General features: G+C 33.7%; 1 protein-coding gene across 1 annotated transcript in view; it reads right to left on the bottom strand.

Moving 5' to 3' along the window:
• The window catches only part of LOC139504049 (uncharacterized), a 76525-nt gene extending 62124 nt beyond the window's left edge, over positions 1-14401 (bottom strand). Inside the window, exons 1-4 of the mRNA XM_071294108.1 lie at positions 14148-14401; positions 9075-9332; positions 3338-3598; positions 2509-2760 (exon numbers count right to left, since the gene is read on the bottom strand). Coding sequence (XP_071150209.1) covers positions 2509-2760; positions 3338-3598; positions 9075-9330 — 769 coding nt within the window. The 5' untranslated portion in view covers positions 9331-9332; positions 14148-14401. The remainder of the gene's footprint in view (positions 1-2508; positions 2761-3337; positions 3599-9074; positions 9333-14147) is intronic.
• Positions 14402-20398: the final 5997 nt, after the last annotated feature.

Here is a 20398-nt window from a genome sequence, read left to right on the forward strand (position 1 = left end):
TACGGGTGCGGGAGTTTCCTGCTACATTAATTGAAGATCCATTTGTGGCCTTCGGCTGTTGTCTGCTCTATGGTCGGGTTGTTGTTGCTTTGTCGTTTTTTCAACTTTTTTGGGTTCGAGCGTCATTGATGAGTGTTTTGTAGACGAAACGTGCGTCTGGCGTATATACAAAATTAAGTCCTGGTATCTATGCTGAGTTTTTTTGACACATTCCCCATTTCCTTTCTCTATTTTATCGTATGGTTATTAACGGAGGAACGGTCATACCATGTGAAGAGGTTAGAAGTATTCAAAGTAAACCGTAACAGAGTGTTATGACCATACGCGTATGGTCCAAATACTCATATGGTCCGGAATATATACAGGTAAGAGTTTAATAATAACTAGTATATTATTTTCTGACTCAATACAACCAATATATACATATCATGTATATAACACTTGACAGTTTTTTAAATGAAAAGTTACAAGTTACTGGTCTTGCATACTGCAGAGTAAAGCGATGCATGAACCTACTACTATTTTTGTAAGAAGTGTTTAAGCCATACAGGAAATCGCTTGAGTACCTCACAGTACCTCTGGGGATAACTCATTTAGCCATGCTGGTGACCAAACAAGGGAAAGGCCGAATGCATTTAAATTAGTTCACAATATAATGGAATTTGAGCAAATTAGATTTTCGAAAACAATTTTACACGGAACCCTTAATTATGACTTTGAACTTTGAAAGACTCCATAAAAGCAATCATTCTGAACTCATTCCTCTATATATTAACCTGTTTCATAATCTAAATTATTTAAACATTTTCTTGTGTCAAGGTGGTAAGGAAAAGATTAACAACCATGTCTGATACACAATCCCTTTCTTGTGACCCAGAAAACTGTTTATTCTTTTGTCAATAACTTGTCGGATAAAACAACCGCACGCTTGACAAGAAACCGACACTCAATATAACTGGGTTAGTCCCTCCTTGTTTTCTTTCTTTGCGGTTTATAGATATTACGTGGATTAGTATATATGACTACATAGAGAGAACAGATATTCTCAATTTAAAATCGCTGGTGATCTATAATCTAAGAGAATAAATAGTTATCAAAGGTACCCGGATTATGATTTGATAAGCCAGACGGGCGTTTCGTCTACATAAGACTCATCAGTGACGCTCAGATCAAAATAGTTATAAAGCTAAACTAAACAGGTACAAAGTTGAAGAGCATTGAGGACACAAAATTTGAAAACGTTGTGCCACATACAGCTATGGTAATCTATTACTGGGATTAGAAAATCCTTAGTTTTTCGAATAAATTAAAGTTTTGTAACAGGAAATTTATAAAAATGACCATTTAATTGATATTCATGTCAACACAGAAGTGCTGACTACTGGGCTAGTGATTCCATCAGGGATGAAGCGTCCACCAGTAGTGTCATCGGCCCAGTGAAGTAAATAGTTATCAAAGGTACTCAGATTATGATTTGATACGCCAGACGCGCGTTTCGTCTACACAAGACTTATCAGTGACGCTCAGATCAAAATTAATAAAGCCAAACAGGTACAAAGTTGAAGAGCATTGAGGACCCAAAATTCAAAAATGTTGTGCTAAGTATGGCTATGGTAATCTGTTCCTGGGATAAGAAAATCCTTATTTTTCGAAAAATTCAAAGTTTTGTAACAGGAAATTAATAAAAATGGGGACGAAATGTCCACCAGCAGTGGCATCGACCTAGTGGTGTAAATAGTTATCAAAGGTACCAAGATTACAATTTGATACGCCAGACTTGCGTTTCGTCTACATAAGACTCATCAGTGACGCTCAGATCAAACCAGTTATAAAGCCAAACAGGTAGAAAGTTGAAGAGCATTGAGGACCAAATTTTCCAAAAAAGTTGAGCCAAATACGGCTAAGGTAATCTTTTCCTGGTATAAGAACATCCTTAGTTTTTTCGAAGTTTTGTAACAGGAAAGTTATCAAAATGACCATATAGATGGTAATTATGAATGTGTGAATTTTTTTTTATATATCATGAAAATTATATCAATTGTTCATACTGGTAGAAATATACTGTACTACAAGTGCAAGTGCTGCTTACATTTTGCTACAATATCTACATATTGGAAAGTTTATACTTGAATAGTTAAAATCATCTTTTTGGTCGTACAGTTTGTTCTTAAATGACAGACCGAGGAAGGAAGTAGAAAATTACCATCTTATTCACATCTTGTAGTGTCAAACTACATAACTTTTAACAACGACCACTTCAATACCTTTTGGCTAAAAAGGAAAGAGATATTAGATATCACTACAATTTGTCTATACTAAAGCATATAAGTAAGAAGTTTTGTGTTTTTAGAAGTAAAAAAGTAATAATATTAATTAATTTATATCAAATATTCGGCTAGATACATTCGTGCGTCCGGAACACTTTTGTGTTATTAGATGCTTTCAAGCAAAGGGTGTGTAGAATATAATTGATAAATTCAATTAATAAAGAATCAAATTATTATTTACCTGTACGGAAATGCCACTTTCCAGTCTCTATTTCAATTTGACATTTCCGCCTTTCAATATTGATCCCATCAGTGCTTTGAACATCATCTATTTCTTCATCCATCAATCGTCTTAATAAACATGTTTTTCCTGCTGATTTTTCACCCACAATCATAACTCTGATGGTATGTCGTTTCGTTATACCAGACTTTGCTGCCTTCAAAAACTCCTCTCTGTCTTGAATTGACATACGATTGATTGCTTCTGGCATTTCTATCAATATAAAAAAAATGATGCATAGTAAAAACAGGAAAAATGTCTTAAATGTTGAGTCTCATAAAGAAACAACAAGCATGAACCCCAGCCGCTTCGATAATATAAATATAAGAAATGTTAAATGGGAGGAAAAATTGTGTGTTTCCAAGACCTACCCCCTAAAGAACTAATTAACAATAGCGACTGATTAATTATGTTCAACAAGAAAGATCACATTTACTAACAAAACAACAGCTTCTCGCATTTTAGTTCAGGTCGTAATGAGCGTCTACTAAATAACACACGAAAAAGTATATGAAAAGTAGGTAGAAAAGTTCCTTTTTAAGAAATTATTCTTCCAGTTTTATCATGTTTGGATTTTCAAAACAAATATCATTCATTGTACCTGAAAAGAATCTAACCTAGGGCATCCTTGTCTTGCTTTTCGAATGATGTGTCGCATTATTCCTTATTACACATAGGAATTAAGCTGTCATTTAATGATACATACTTTTTACATTTTGTAACACATACACATCAGTAATCGTTGTGCTTAAAACTGTAACTGAACTATGCACTTTCCTAAATGTATTACCTTTAACGTATACTTTACATACACTCGTAGCCCCATTAATCTTAATGCTATATGTTCCACTGTCTTCAAGACTTGTTGGTGCTAAGGATAGCGTATGTAAACATCCCCGTGTCCTTTCTATTGTCATCCTCGCTGTTGAATCTATTTCTTTGTCATCCTTAGACCACAGAACATGACAGTTTTCTTCTACTGTTTCACACTCAAGTTTTATATCTATGCCTTTCATAGTTGTTATATCTTTTAGACGTCGTTGGAATATAGCTATTTAAAAGAGATAAAAAAAAACTAGTGCAGTTAACACTTGAGGTGTCTAAAAAAAGTTGCATCAGTCGATAATGATATAACGAATATAAAGACAAAAAGACAAACCAAATCTGAACAAAAACACTGATGGAATGATTAGTATAAACCATAAAAAGCATTTCATTTCATTAAAGTAGTCCGCAACAGTACGTAAGCAGACCATACTCCTCATGATACATTCGACGAGTAGATCATGGTTAATAAAAATTTCGTATTGAGTTTCATTGGAGATATTGACATCGAATCAAAGAGAATGGTATTTCGTTTGCAACATTTGTACCAACTCGTGGTCATCAATGACACTGATAATTCACTACTATGAATACACCCATGATGACGTTTGTAAAATAGAGGCTCCATGGAACCTGCTTCGCTCATCTGATATTGATGTATGAAATAATGCAAGTGTTTAACTGTAACGTTTGTTTTAGGGATATAAGTCAAAAACTGCATTGCCCCCTATTTTCTGTTTGGTCATGTCTGCCTTGTTGGCTGGTAGGTAGTAGTGTCATCGGACAAAATTTTTAAACTATACACATGGCAAAAGGTATTGCAACACCAAAATGAAATTCAAATTAAAAAAACACTCTTTATTTTTTTGTGATGTAATATGTTGAAATAGAACTAGTTAAACATTATTTAAATATCACCTGAATTTAATCAATAAATATCGACTCGACAAGTTCTTATCTGCACATGCAGCTACTGTACTCATAAACAATAAAACAGATGTTTTTATCCTCATTGTTTTCAACACTTTAAATAACTCAGTTTAATAAGTTATGTCATTGAAACCTTGTAATTGGTCATCAATAACTCATAAAGCAAGCAGCAAGATGGCAGATAATCAGCAAGAGAGAAGCAGGTATGTCGTTGTGACTATTGCACGTATTGATTGTCATCACCTATCAAATATAAGTCAGTTTGAGGATAAAAATCAGGCAAAAACGATGTTAAAGGCCTTCCGAGATCAAGAAGACCCCCTTTAATATCTGCTAGGGAAAATCAAGCATAATGAAGGTTGGTCAGAAGATAACCCATTGCAAGCAATACAATCCTAAAAAGAGAGTGATGACCATACAAGAACCTTTAAAGAAGAACTGTTCGAGATCGGCTCATCGCTACTGATGATCGTGCGATAAGACCATTTCGTGGACCTTTGCCTACTAACAGACAGACAGTTGTCCGTATCCAATATAGTGTAGAGCTCATCAAAGCTGGAAATTAGCATCTAGGAGGAGTCTCCATTGTTCCAATGGGATTCGTTTTATCTTCCTTGGCCCGATTCTCGCCCGAATTTAAACCATATCGACCATATATTGGACACAATTGGGCGTAACGTTCACGAAAGGACACCCCAGTTCTAACACGTCATGAAATAAAAAAATACCCTTCGTCAGGAATGATTGCTGCTTCCTAAGCAACAAATTAGTCGACTTGTGGCAGGAATCAGTAGACGTTAAGATGCGGTTATCCATTTGAATGGAGGCTGCGCACAAAGTGCTAATTCTTTGGCGTATAACGATCAACCATGATGTGAACAATCATCCAAAGATTATTTTTGAAATGTCTGACATTGTAAAGTTCGACTAAAGTAAAAGTTGTAAAACGTATTTTTTTGTACAAAAAACACTTCATTTTGTTATAAAAAAATTTGTTCGTTTTGATGCCAATGTTATCAATAACTAGTTTCAATATTATTTTACAAATATTTTATCATATAACATGTATAAGTTTTAAAAAATCAAGGTGTTACAATACTTTTTTCCATGTGTTTAGATATCCTAAAGGTGTTACCGAGGTCTATCCACTTAAGAACTTATCAACAATATCTTAATAATATTCAAGATAATAACCAAAAACTGCAAAACTTCCTTAAAACTGCTAATTCAGGGAAAGCAACCAAACAACGGCTTATGTGATTCGTCTAAAAAACACAAGACGGATAGATCTTAACCTGATGAACATTTGGCTATATCAAATTTGCTCTTAATGCTTTAGTTTCAGAGAAAACTGTATTTTATCCTTATGTTCTATTTTGAGCCATGTCGGCCATGTTGGTTTGCAGGCGGGACATCGGACACATTTCAACTAGATACCTGAATGTTGGTTGTGAATAAGTTTGGTTGAATTTGTCTCAATAGTTTTAGAGGAGAAGAATTTTGTACGCTTCGAAAATTTTTCAAAAAAATGATAAAAGTTTACTTTTAAGGACAATGACTCATTATTGGGGCAATTTGCTGTTTTGGTAATGTTAACTTATTTGTGAACTTTGTAGAACTTACTTTGCTGAACATTATTACAGGATCTGTTTACCCGAGATCATCCCTAGTTTTTGGTAAGGTTCGTGTTTCTTATTCTTTAGTTTCCTATGTTGTGTCATGTGTACTATTTTATTTATTTCCTTTTGTTACATCATCTGACATCGGAATCGGACTTCTCTTGAACTGAATTTTAATGTGCGTTTTGTTATGTGTTCACTTTTCTACATTGACTAGAGGTATAGGGGGTGGTGTTGGGATATCATTAACATATTTAATCCGCCGCAATTTTGCGCCTGTCCCAAGTCAGGAGCCTCTGACCTTTGTTAGTCTTGTATTATTATTTATTTTAATTTCTTGTGTATAATTCGTAGTTTAGTATGACGTCCAATAAAACTGTACTAGTATACATATGTTTTAAGTGACCAGCTAAAGGACACCTACGGATGCGGGAGTTTCTAACTACATTGAAGACCCATTGGTGGCCTTCGGCTGTTGTCTGTTCTATGGTCAGATTGTTGTCGCTTTGACACATTCCCCATATTCTTTCTCAATTTTATTGTTTGTCTGTTTGTATTTTTCATTTTTAGTCATGGCGTTGTCAGTTTCTTTTCGATTTATGAGTTTGACTGTCCCCCGGGTAGCTTTCGTTTTTCATTACTGTCATCATGTGTAATGTTTCATTCTTTCCATTAGTAGATTGAGGATAAAAACTAAAAACTGCCAAACGTCCTTAAGATTACCAATTCAGAGACAGCAACCCAACATGAGTTGTTTGATTAGTCTGATAATTTCATTGGAGATATATCTTGACCTGATAAACAATTTAATATTATGTCAGACTTGCTCTTCATGCTGCTGTTTCATAGAGCGAAGCCAAAATCTACAGTTTAATCCTATATTCTATTTTTAAACATGGCAGCCTCTCTGCCGCTACATCGGACACATTCTTTAAACTAGATTTCCCAATGAGGATTGTGGCCAAGTTTGATTAAATTAGGACAGCAGTTTCAGAGGAGAAGATTTTTGTAAAAGTTAACAACGGACGACGGACGAACGACGACGGAATGCAGACAATGGACGACGAGAAAAGCTAATTTTCCATTGTTGGGTTAGGTGAGCTAAAAAATTGTCTTACGAATGACTTCCACTTTACCACTTCGATACCTTGGTTCGATGTTTCTGTTGTAAACCATAAACCGAGGAAATCGCGACAGAAAATTCCAGCCCTGAACTCAAAATGTACGAGCTGCTGAAATGTCGCCACACAGAAATGCAACGTTCACTACTTTCGTAAAGAGTTTCGTTCTTAACCAACCTTGAATGTCAGTTTGTAAATGTCCTGACATGCAACATACTTATATCGAATTGCATAATTGGTTATAAAGGATTTTATTCCTAATAACGAATTTGTGGAATTCGTTTTAACAGTGATTTTTAAAAATTTGCGATAAAAAATTAAGGTTTTATCAAAATCGATAAACCATGTCGCCGAAACTACCTCTGTTGCATCTGTGGATTCATTGGCGATACACAACGAAGGAAATCGCCAGTATAACAGACTAAAAATATAAAAAAAAAGAAAAAATCTGTTACGAATTATGACTATTGAACACGTTGTGTATGCCCTCGTCGCTATATGATTGGGGCACTTAGTCTATCCCTTGTCCGGCATTTAGTCTATATTTCTGCGTTCCAATAACTTGTTTCCGTTTGCATCAACACAATGTTGTAAATCTAACTTATACATTAAGCTTATTACCACAAAACATTAATCAAACTTGAAATTGAATGGTGTCATATTTACCGTTCTTGAGTTATACCCTTATACCCTGGCATTTCCGTTCTTTAGATTAAGTTTGCCTCACCCAAATGTTATTGAACCATGCTACGAATGATTTGTTAACACCAAACACAGATCAAGTCTGCAATTGGTTGGTAAAACAATAACCGTTTGAAGTTTTATCGCCGATCTACAAAAACACAAAACTAACAAAGTCCATAATTAAGTATCCAATCTCTTTTGCAAAATTTTTAAATAAGTTTCGTTACAATTTAATTGCCTCTAGTTAATTTGTTTTACTTTTGTCAAAAGGTTTCAGTGAAGAAGATTTTCGTATAAGTTATGAACGGCGACGGGTGCAAAGTGAGGAGAAAAGCTCACTTAACCCTGTGGTCAAGGTGAGTTAAATATCTGTGATTATGGATTTAAATCCGAAATCACAATTAAAAAAAAAAATTATGATATTAACTAATTCCACAAATTCGTTATAACGAATAAAATCCGTTATGACCAATTATAAAATTCGTTAAAGTGATTTAAATTCGTAATCATAAATTACACAAACTTGTGATAACGAATATAATTCGAAATAACGAATTACAAATTATATTTTTGGAAGGTCATAAATGGGCTTCCGTAGGACAGAGACTAAAATTGTATGTACAGTAACAAATCGGTTTATTTTTTAGTATCAACTTCTGATTCACTTCGCCTCCATAGTAGGTTCTTTCATTCGTACTATGAAGTCCGGTTTCAAATACCTGATAAAACTGATTGTAATAGTTTTGAAAGGTATTTCACAGATTATGTCAAATATATGAAGTGGAAAATGCATCATAATTGTAGTGCTTATCAAGAATAGTAAAAAACTTATTCCGAAAAACTATGAACAATATGCATGAGAACGATCGAAGGCATATCTTGTTTTCTTCGACACGATTAACATGAAACTGTTAACAAACATTGAAGAACGCAAACAAATGTTTTTGCGTTTATATAGAGCAAATTAAGAATTCACAATACGTGAACATTTTCGGCCCGTCTACATGTAATGATTGGTCTGCATCCAACTGTTATTATAGAACAAATATAAATTCTACTTGTTATTGCATATAAACAATTCGTGTCTTGTTTTCTTTTAGATGGACAATGATTTGGAAAACAAAGGGTTGAGATGTAAATTTTGATAGTATTATTTGTATGCATAATTGTCTGGAACCGTAAAAACTAGCATCCATATTATTGTATTTTAATCATTGAAATCAACACCATGAAGAGTATCATGTTTTCTGTTTACATGTAAGCCATACATCACTGGTAAACCGCTAATATGTTTAGAACCGATATTTCTTCAGTCGTTGATAAAAAAGAGTATTTGCAATATAATTACCTTTCACTGTGATTGAAAATTCCATTTCCACGTTTTCTGCCTTAACACAGTATGTCCCTGAATCTGTGACTGTTGTTTCTACGATTGTAAGTGTATGCTTATTACCACTGCTGGTAATCAGAATGTTGTTAGACTGATGCAGTTCCCTTTCCTCTTTGAACCATTTGACTACAATGCTAGCTGTATGAACTGAGCACGACAATTCAATTGTGTCACCTACGGTACAATGCTGTGTATCGATCGTCGAGGTAAACATTGCTGTTGAAATAACATGTTAATGAATAAACAAACGCTTGTTTTGTATAAAAACGTTCCATTATTTGGTTACATTACTTTTGAAATGTATCTATTTCAAATGTTGATTATTTAAAAAAAAGAAAAAAAAAAAGTTTAATTAAAAAGTTAAACCTTAATAGCAATACGCAAACAAATCAGGTTATGGGTATCCAGTACATATGCCTCTTAAATCGAGTAAAAATCGCAAATAAATGCGATGTTAACAATATCTAAGCAAACAATTCGTTAAAAGATCTGTTGTTATGTTATGTTGTTTGTCTTGCTGCTCACCTTGAACATGATTAGATACCCTTTAACGAGTTTTTTTTTGAAAAATATTCTTTAATTCACAATTGATGTTCAATGAAATAGCAACTTATCAATTTCTTGAATTCGATGCACTTTTCTGGATTTAACCCAATCTAGAAACGCCCAAACTTAAACATTAGTAGGCAAAAAAAAGCATAATACTTAATACGTGAAGAGCTAAAGGACAAACATGGACATGAAAAATTTATTATGGTAAACTATACTGCAGGAGTTTAAACTGTATTTAATTTTATTTTTTCTAAACTCATCAACAAAGAATTAAAGAAAATGTCTTGCTAGTTATGTCAGTACCAAAACACTGCTCACTACGGAAGCCCATTTAGAACATCCCAAAAATATAAATTGAATTCGGTATCACGAATTTTTCAATTAGTTAAACAGATAAATTTGGGATAATTCATTGTTGGAAATCGTGATAACAGACTTTGTAATTCGTTACTACAAATTAAACTCCTTATCACATTTGTTTTTGTAATTTGTGATAACGAATTAAAATCGTTATAACGAATTAAAATCGTTATAACGAATTAAAATCGTTATAACGAATTGTATAATTGGTTTTAACGGATTATATTCGTAATGACGAATTTGTGGAAATTTGTTATCACAGTTTGGATTTTTTATTTGTGATTTCTGATTAAAATTCATTATCACAGATTTTAAGCTCACCTGGCACACATGGTTAAATGAGCTTTTCTTGGTGTTCATTACTTTTACAACAATCTTCTTCATTACAAACTTGTTTGCCAAACTGAAACAAATTTGACTTGGGAGAGTTGTCTCATTGGCAATCATACCACATCTTCTTTTTTATTGACTACAATTAACTTAGTTTTAACAAATTTAAACTATACATAGAAGTTTTTGTCGTGTAATTTACACGTAATTTGTCGTGGGTTATTAGCCAAGCGACCCAGTTTACATACCGAAACACTGTGGGGAAAATGTGACGAACCCTCATATTTCTTGACCGATAAGTTTGTATTCCTTATTTTCAATCTGAAGTTTTCTTTTAAACGGTGAATATCATTTGATTTTGTCGCTCTTGGATACGTTTTACAATGGGACAACGGAATAGTTTCGCAGACATAGGTTATCGAAGTGTTTATCTAAGAATGAAAATCTAACTGACCAATCACATACGAGTATTTGCTGATATTTAAATAAGTGAAGAATTTTTTAATATTGCCGAAAATATATTAGGAGTGCATGTAATTTAAAAACAAACAAAAGAAATGATAAAGAAAAAAAGGAATATAAGTGCAAAAGTAGATACGTCTATACTGGAATGAAGTAAAGTGAGCAAAATAAATCATGTTTAAGGAGGTTTGCTGGTCTAAATGATTTTTTTAATTAAGAATGTCGCTATGTTTTCTATAAATAATTTATCATGTACTTGAAAGAAATATTGGATAAAAATATGGGGTCACCGTTAATTTAAGCTCGCAATCTGCCTTTGAAAGAAGCATGCATTTCTGTCAAGATATTTTTTTTTTCGGTTGAACAAATAGGAGAAAAAAGGTAACATCAAAAAAAAAGAAAGAACTAAATTACAAAAATCTATTAAATGTTACAATAGTTTAGTTTAAATGCAGTTCATTGGAAAAAGATATAGGTCACCAATGAGTTTAAAAGGGAGATAATTTGGAGCTTTTTCATGATATAAACATTTTAAAAGTAATCTAGGTCCAAAACGTATTGATTTTTCTTGGGTGATTTTTGTACCATATATATTACAAAGTTACAACTAATAGTGTTATAAATTAGAATTGTAAATAAAAAAAACCAGCAAATGTTTCAATTTTTGTTAGTTTTTTAGTTCCCTCGGGCCTCCTTAAAGAATTTGTGCAATGAACCCTCCTGCGTAACAAAATTGCTGACACGGCGTAAAATAACACACAAGGGTAAAATGCAAGTTTTATTTCTATTATCTTGAAAACCGCTTAAGGTAAAGAATTGTTTAGAATCACAACATTAATTTGTTTGATGACTATCTATAGGAATAATTTTCCTTTATTGGCGTTTTTTTTATTTTGTGTTTTGTCTATTATTGTGAAAATTAATATAGATAGAGAGAATATTCAATCAATTATTATAGCGAAAATCATCACCGACAAAGCAAAGAGCAATGGCAACACATAATTCCATAGATTGAAAGCGGTAATTGACCCATTTCACCAATGTATTTTATTTATGGCCATGTTGTTCTCCGAGCGGACTCTGACATCGGTCACATTCTGAACAGTAGGGTTTTCTCTCTGACTTCACTTCACTCCAGGCTAACTTTATATACTTTTGCACATTATATTCTATTTTTCTATATCGCTGTTGTTTGTTTTTTGAATTACATGCACTCCTGTTTTTTTTTAGTCATTGTCAAGTAATTCTCAAAATTTAAGCATATCAACAAATACTTCAACGTAATTGATCTGTTAGATTCTTAGTTGAAATCTTCATTTCGAAAATTTAACGGACGACATCACGAGTTGGTTGACTGTTATGGAATAATAGTTTCACAGATAATATCGGATTTGTTCCTTACGTCACTATAACCTCCTTCCCTTTTATGAATATGACCTACCGATTTAAACTATTTACCGGATTTGTTATAACATGAGCAACACGACGGGTGCCACATATGAAGCAGGATCTTCTTACCATTCAGGAGCATCTGAGATCACCCTTGTTTTTGGTGGGGTTCGTGTTGCTTATTCTTTAGTTTTCTATATTGTGTAATGTGTACTTTTGATTGCCTGTTTGTCTTTTTCAATTTTAACCATCGCGTTGTCAGTTTATATTCGATTTATGAGTTTGACTGTGCCTCTGGTATCTTTTGTCCCTCTTTCCTTAGGTTTTCACTTCGATAAATCCTGTCGCCGAAACTACTTCTGTTGCATATGTGTAAATTATATTCATTGGCGATACACATGAAGGACATCGCGGTCTAAAAAGACTTTCAATTAAAAAATAAGGAATACAAATGTATATGTTACGAATTATGATATCAAACACATGTGTGTATACCCCTGTTGATAGGCGATGGGGGCTTTTAGTCTAGCCGTTGTCCGTCAATCCATTCCATTTGTCGCGTACGTTCCAAGAACTGGTTTCCGTTTGCGTCAACCAACTGTTATACATTTAACTTATATACATTATGCTTATTATCACAACCCACAGATCAAATTTTAAATTAAATGGCGTCTCTTTTACAGTTCGTGAGTTATGCTCCTTTACAAATGGAGAAAGACAAAGTGCTGAATCTGTAATTCCCGTTCTTTACATTTAGTTTGCCTCAACCAAATGTTATTGAACTACAACACAATGTTCGTTATCACAAATTACAACAAAATTGTGTTAACGAATTTTTAAAAATACTTTAAAAAATTACAAAAACTGTTCTAACAATTTCCACCAATTTTTTATCACAAATTTAATCTGTTATAGCGCATTATAAAAAATGTGATAACGCTTTAAATACTTTTAACGATTATGGTATCATTATCTCTTTAAGTGTCTACAGTAAGTGTAGTGTTATAAATAGAGAATACTACATGGCAAATTCCGTATCATATGTCGTATCATCTCGAGACATCAATATCAGCCCAAGGGCCTTTCGGCCCGAGGGATGATATTGGTCGAGGGTGATACGGCATGTGATACGGATTTTGCCATGTATTATACGCTGCATCATATATTTCAACAGAAGAGTATTATATTATATGAATTGTTTTCTGAATCCATAGCACTGGATTACCTTCAGTTCTACTTTTTTCTTGTTTCAAGGGCCTTAAAAGAACTACTCGATTATTTATCTGAAGCAACCGGGTTACCTTACAATTTGCGTGCTGTTGTTTAAAAAATCTTTTGTTTATTATTGTATTTATTTGTGTGTTTTGTATTTTTAAAGTTTCATTTAGTGTGCTAAAAAAAAATGAAAAATTGACGTTCTTGACGTCACATACCAAATAATGACGTAATTCAAAAAATTTACCTATTTTAGAAAAAAAATTCTTAAGCAATAAAAACCAAAACAGAATTAATGTAAAAGAAATAAATTTAAAAATAAGGGTGTGATAAAGGGTATGCGAGAAAGGGTACACATAAAAGTTGCGCGATATGGATTAAATAGCAGGCTATTTATCAAATATGCAAAACTACTGTATTTACTGCTAAATGTATTATAAATTGCGCTATAGAAATGCCTTGTAATAATAATAATAATAATAATATCATCCACAAAATGAAAGTTTTGATATAATAGCCAAGGTTAAATTCCGAATGCAAGTTCATTTAACACACAAATACAGCATAAACACATTGTGGTTTTTGTGATGTTATTAATACTACTTATATGCACTCCGTTATCGTGTGTGTTTAATTGTGTATGTGTGTGTGTGTGTGTGTGTTTGTTTGTTTGGGTCGGCGAGATAGAGCAAACAGGTATGTACTGTAAAATAAGTTTCATACGTTGAATAATCAAATCAGTTGAACCACTCCTGTGACCTAACACTTCCAAGCAGTATAATCCAACATCTTTTTGAGTAATATTGGTGATCTTTAATTTTCTGCAGACACCATCTACAACTTTTTCAATATTTTTCAATGCTGGTAAAAAAACACCGTTTTTCAAAAATGAACTCGTAAGTCTGGCATTCCACAACGTGTACTCAAGTTCGATAGATTGTCCTTCAACTAACTGTATGTCACTTGGAGGTTCTTGAATACAGCTATCTGCAATTGAACGTATCAATGATAATGAATGGATTTCTAATCGTACATTTTCAAATGTTAGATTTTACAGAAAATATTGATGAGTTAATTTGTAACATTATATGGAAGGGTTTGGATGTTAGCCTTCGTTGTGTTGCTATTATGATTATTACTTTACGGCTGTTATTTTGATACCTCTCTGATAATTTCATTGCGGACATGCAGTTTCTGGTTTCAACCAATTGCTATCGTCTTTCAACAGTTAATGAATTCATGGAATAGGCCAAATACCAACATGTTTTAAAGAACATGTGTGATGTTGATATACGTGCGTATAACACGTGTTTATTTTTACGGCCGACGTCAAGGAAAGTGAATGGGACAAGCAGACAAAATTCCTCAACCCGTTTAAGATTAGTATTTTTTCAGGAAGTTGGAACTTTCGTTTCTTAGATTCTTGAAAAGAGGGACAAACGATACAAGGGGAACAGTCAAACTCATAAAACAAAAATAAACTGACAACACATAGCTAAAAATTAAAAAGACAAACAACAGTACACATGACACAACAACGAAAACTAAAGAATAAGCAACACGAACTCCACCAAAACCTAGGGGTGATCTCAGGTGCTCTGGAAAGACAAGCAGATCCTGCTCCACATGTGGTACCCGTCGTGTGCTCATGTTATAATAAATCCGGAAAAATAGTCTAATATAGTAGGTCACATTCACGAAAGTACGGGTATATCGTATCAGTTTGGAGATATATAGCCCGTATGCAGGTGGTGCTGGAATGCAAATATCGCCAGTACCGCAAAATTGACTAATGAGTTGATGATATCATCGTCCATACGTTGTTTATTCGATCTACTATCGATCGTTAAACGGTAAAGATTACCGTCAATATCGAAACGTCTCTTCTAGATTAACACGGGTAGTAAGGTCGTCATGTCGAGGGGCGTTTAGTACAGTGATTTTGTCATAGTTTGGTTAAGTTAGACATGGTTGTGCTACGAGTTTTTAATGACAACAAATGACACAATATAAACATTCAGATGTTTCGCTAAAGGAACATATGAATGTAAATTCAAGTTGGTAAGTATCTTTGCATGTTTATTGCTAATATGAAAGTACGTAAAAGTATTCATCATATAGTTATAATTTGACACAGAATAGTGCTTGCGTATGTCAAACTTTATAAGTTGCTGTTAGTTTCTAATGAATTAAGTACAGTTATTTCTTTATTGTCTGTTACATCCCATATTTCGATATGGTATGAAACTTCCGTCAATTATTCCGAAAAAATCTACATTTGCACACATTTTAAGATTACAGAAAATTCGGTGTCATGGTTTGGTTCATTAGTGTCATGGTTTGGTTCATTAGTGTTCATGGTTTAGTTCATGTTGGACATGGTTCAGTTAAGAGATTCCTTTCGTGAATGATAGAGATGTTACGACCAAAATAAACATTAAATTATGTACAACTATTAAAATACGGTTTAACAATATTTTGGCTGATTTTTTTCGTGTTAAACCTATTCTATCCTTTTTTGAGTCAACATAGTGTCGTTATGTTCTTACGTTGTTTTTTTGTTCCCTGACGAGTAGATCTAAGTTTTAGATATAAAGGATCTTCTACTCGCAAAAATACATCGCTCTAAAAAAGAAGTCGTCTACAGTAAAGCTCAGATATTTTCATTATAATTACCATAATTAAAGCACGTAAACAGAGATCACTAGAGAAATATATTGATGCAATTATAGCAAATTTCTGTAAAAGTTGGAGTAAATACAGTATGATTTATAATGAGACAACTACATTTTGTATCAACCCTACACCAGATGAAGTAAATATTAGGTCACCGTACGTCCTTCAACACTTAAGAGCTTATACCTCTTAACAAGTAAATAAAGACTCCAACAAAATGAAGGATAAAGCAATTCAAATAAGAAAACCTACAGCCTGACTTATTTTCAGAACAATAAGCAAAAAATGAATATGATTTACAGAAAAAAAGCACGACAGATAGTGCATAACAGACTGTAGAATTAATACAATGTCATACAGCATATGACGTGGTTAAAATGTGTGCGGGCTCCCAACCAGTCCCTTGTCTTAATGTCCTTAATCAGGGCATACAGGTTACCGTACAAAAAACAATAGATATTTTTTTGAAAAGGACTTGACTGATCAGATCGATACAAAGCAAAGTAATCAGGTCTTAAACAAAACACAAAAGAAAGAACTGATCTGTGAGTACATTCCAAGCCAATAACAACTAATAAAAAGACATAAATCTAAGAAAAAAAGTTTCTTTTCTTTATTTCAGAATTGAATACTGTTACAAATATTCATCTTATTGTCTGTGATTTATCGCCTTGTCGGGTCAGAAATGAGACTGAACACAGTTTAAATGAACTTGTACTATGCACAACAATATGTGTATCGATGAATTTTTTAATTATGTTTCTCAATCACATTCAATAATGTTCATTTTTCATATACTAAATCGATATCGATTATTTAATTTTATAGTTGACTTATGGTATCACGGACGGAATCATTTCTAAGTAGGTGGACTCTGCCGAGGATAATTACCGTGAGAAAAGATTAATGACGTCTACTTAAAGCCCCAGTCCCACTAGACCACGATTGCATCATGCTCATCGCAATCTAAAATAAATTCAGATCATGATGAGGTCGCGGTATGAGCGGCAACGTTTTCGTTGCTTTCACATTGCTACATAGCTCATTACGCTTCTTCAACGATCCCGCTACGATTATAACACGTTCGCATCGCGCTTATTCTGCGACCTCATCAAAATATTGCAATGAGCATGTCGGTCGTAGTATGAACGTATAGCCAGGTCATACGGAGAGCGTGATGAGGACGGCATGGGCGTTCTAGAATCGTAATATGGTCTTGATGTGGTGTAAACGTGGTATAGTCGTAGTGGAAGTGCAGATTGGTCGTGGTGAGAACGTAATGGTCGTAGTGCGATCGTAGTACCGACACTGCATTTTTAGTGTAACGTCCTGTTGTAGGAACATCGTGCACAACGTTTCATAAAATTCTGGTAAGAATTGTACATTTGAGAGTGCTAAAAGTGCAATTCTAGTATAGCTAATGTTTTCAAAGGGGCATAACCCTTTTAAAAATAAATGAGCGTCACTGATTTTCGAACTATCTCAAATTATTACTATAAATCTATGATATAAGTTTCATAAATAATCAGGCAAGAATTAGAAACGCGAGACCTGATGGATGAACGCACAGACGGACGGACTGACGGACGAACAAACGAACGGACGGACGTTAGAACGGACACCCGATATTTCCATTCACCACGCAATACGTTACGCGAATTACGAAAAATATAAATGTATGATTTGCCGTTTACGCCACCAAATTTGGTCAAAAGGCTTTTTCCCCTTTTTAGTCAATCAGTTAATTGTGTTCCTTTAATTTTTTCACAATCGCCTTCAAACAAACTAGCAATATTAAAGTGCCACAAATATGTAATAATTTAGATCTAAACCATGACAAATGTAACCAAAACCATGACGATTTTCTAGACTTTTAAATAAACCATATCAATCGCTTAACCAAACCATACCAATTTGGATATTTTGGTTATCCTGCGTTCATTTCTTAAAAAAATGACAATTTTAATTTAGATAGTTTGACTTACAATATAGATTCAAACATTAAATTTGCTTTTTATTTCCCCATTTGTAAAGAACTGAGACAATCGTTTAGGGAAGTAACATAACTTATCCATGACCAACTTTACCAAATATGTCAAAATCACTGTACTAAACGCTCCTCGATATGACGACCTTACATGCACTACCCGTGATTAAGTTGTATATATGATCTTTTGAATATTCGTCATATTATTTATTACAAACCTTTCTAAATTTTTCCGTTAATTAATTTTGAAATTGTTAGAAACCTAGGTTTCAACTTCCTTAGGCAAAGCATTCATCATAAAGGTAAATCCAGAAAAGCGCCTCCAACGCATAGACTATATTGCGTAATGTGTTTTTTTAGGTTTTGAACTTCTATTCGGCCATGTTTACAAGAACAATCATGACATAGAACATTCTTTAACTTAAATGATCATGCCAGGAAGTATGCAGTTAAGTTGTGAAGGTATTCTATTAAAAAATCAAGAAATATGTTTCATATTGAACTTATTTTTTAAATAAGATAATACGGTTGACAGCATTAACGGTCTAAATTTAATATTGAAGATGTGCATGTCCACATTCAACGCAACAATGATACTCGAGTTCAACATATTTGAAAATCAGAACAAATTATGCAAACTATTATCGACATAAAAGAGGAACGAAAGATACCAAAGGGACAGTCAAACTCATAAATCTAAATCAAACTGACAACGCCATGGCTAAAAATGAAAAAGACAAACAGAAAAACAATAGTACACATAACTAAAGAATAAACAACACGAACCCCACCAAAACCTAGGGGTGATCTCAGGTGCTCCGGAAGGGTAACTTCACATGTGGCACCCGTCGTGTTGCTAATGTGATTACAAATCCGGTAAATAGTCTAATTCGGTAGGTCACATTCATGAAAGGGAAGGGGATTGTAGTTACGACGTAAGGAACATATCCGATATCATTTGTGAAACGGTTATTCCATAACGGTCAACCAACTCGTGATGGCGTCCGTAAAATTTACGAAGGAATGATTTCAACTTCACCATTTGGAACTCTTGGTTTAATAGCTTCCTTGTGAGCAGTAACCCTCTATCAAGAAAATCATGATAGGAAATGCAAACACGGGAATATCGTATCAATTGGGAGATATATACCCCGTATGCAGGTGCTGCTGGAATGTACCTACTTAGAAATGGAAAGTTCACAATTGGAAAGCTGAAATCATCTCTTTTGTCGTAAAGTTTTGTTTTCAACCGACCCTCATTGTCAATTTCTAGATGTAAGTCAAGATATGAAGCCGACTTATCTGTATCTGAAGTATCCTTTATCTCCAATTCGATGGGATAGATGCGTTCCACATAGTCACCAAATTTTTAATTGTTTAGTGAAAGAACGTCATCTATATAGCGGAAAGTAGAGTTAAAGGATATTGCTAACTTCTTATCTTTCTTCCTAAGAAGTTCCTGCATGAAGTCAGCCTCATAATAATAAAGAAACAAGTCGACAAGTAGAGGGGCACAGTTTGTTCCCATTGGGATGCCGACAGTCTGTTGAAAAACACGTCCTCCGAACGTTACAAATATGTTGTCAATCAAGAAATCAAGCATCTTGATAATATAGGTTTCAGAGAATTTTTTGTTTGAATCAGAGTGATTCTTTACAAAGTTTGATTTATCCCTCCCTAAGACAAGATACTTGTATCTACGTTGGCCATTCTTTTTTATGAAGCAAAGTAATACCAACTCTTTCAAATTGTCTTTTAGTTTGGAATGTGGAATACTTGTGTAAAGAGTAGAAAAGTCAAATGTTTTAATACTGTTACAAGATGAAAGAGAGTTAGATTGTATGTACTCTAAAAGATCTTTGAAATTTTTAAGTATCCACATCTGATTCACGCCACCTCTAGAATAGGCAGTTTCACAATAACTTTGAAGCCCGTCTTTGATTGCTGATAAAATAGATGTTAATAATTTAGAATGAGGTTTCGTGGAGCACTTGGAAGACCCAGCAATATACCGTTGTTTGTAAGGACACTTATGTAGTTTAGGTATCCAAATATGCGTTATAGAGAAATAGTAAAAACATTAACAGTACCACATTTACATCTCAAGTTGCATATTTCAACAAATAGTTTCCGAGCACACTGTGTAATAACATACTTAGTGAGTAATGCATGTAGTAACATACTAGTCATTTTGTAGATAGCTACATTTTGGAATGTACTGTCGGTCTAATACATGTATATTATGTACTATGTGTTTGAATGCACAACAGCTAGCATGTTATGAATGTTTGTTCTACAATTCTTAATATGA

The sequence above is a fragment of the Mytilus edulis genome, chromosome 14, assembly GCF_963676685.1.
Source record: "Mytilus edulis chromosome 14, xbMytEdul2.2, whole genome shotgun sequence".
NCBI lineage: Eukaryota > Metazoa > Mollusca > Bivalvia > Mytilida > Mytilidae > Mytilus > Mytilus edulis.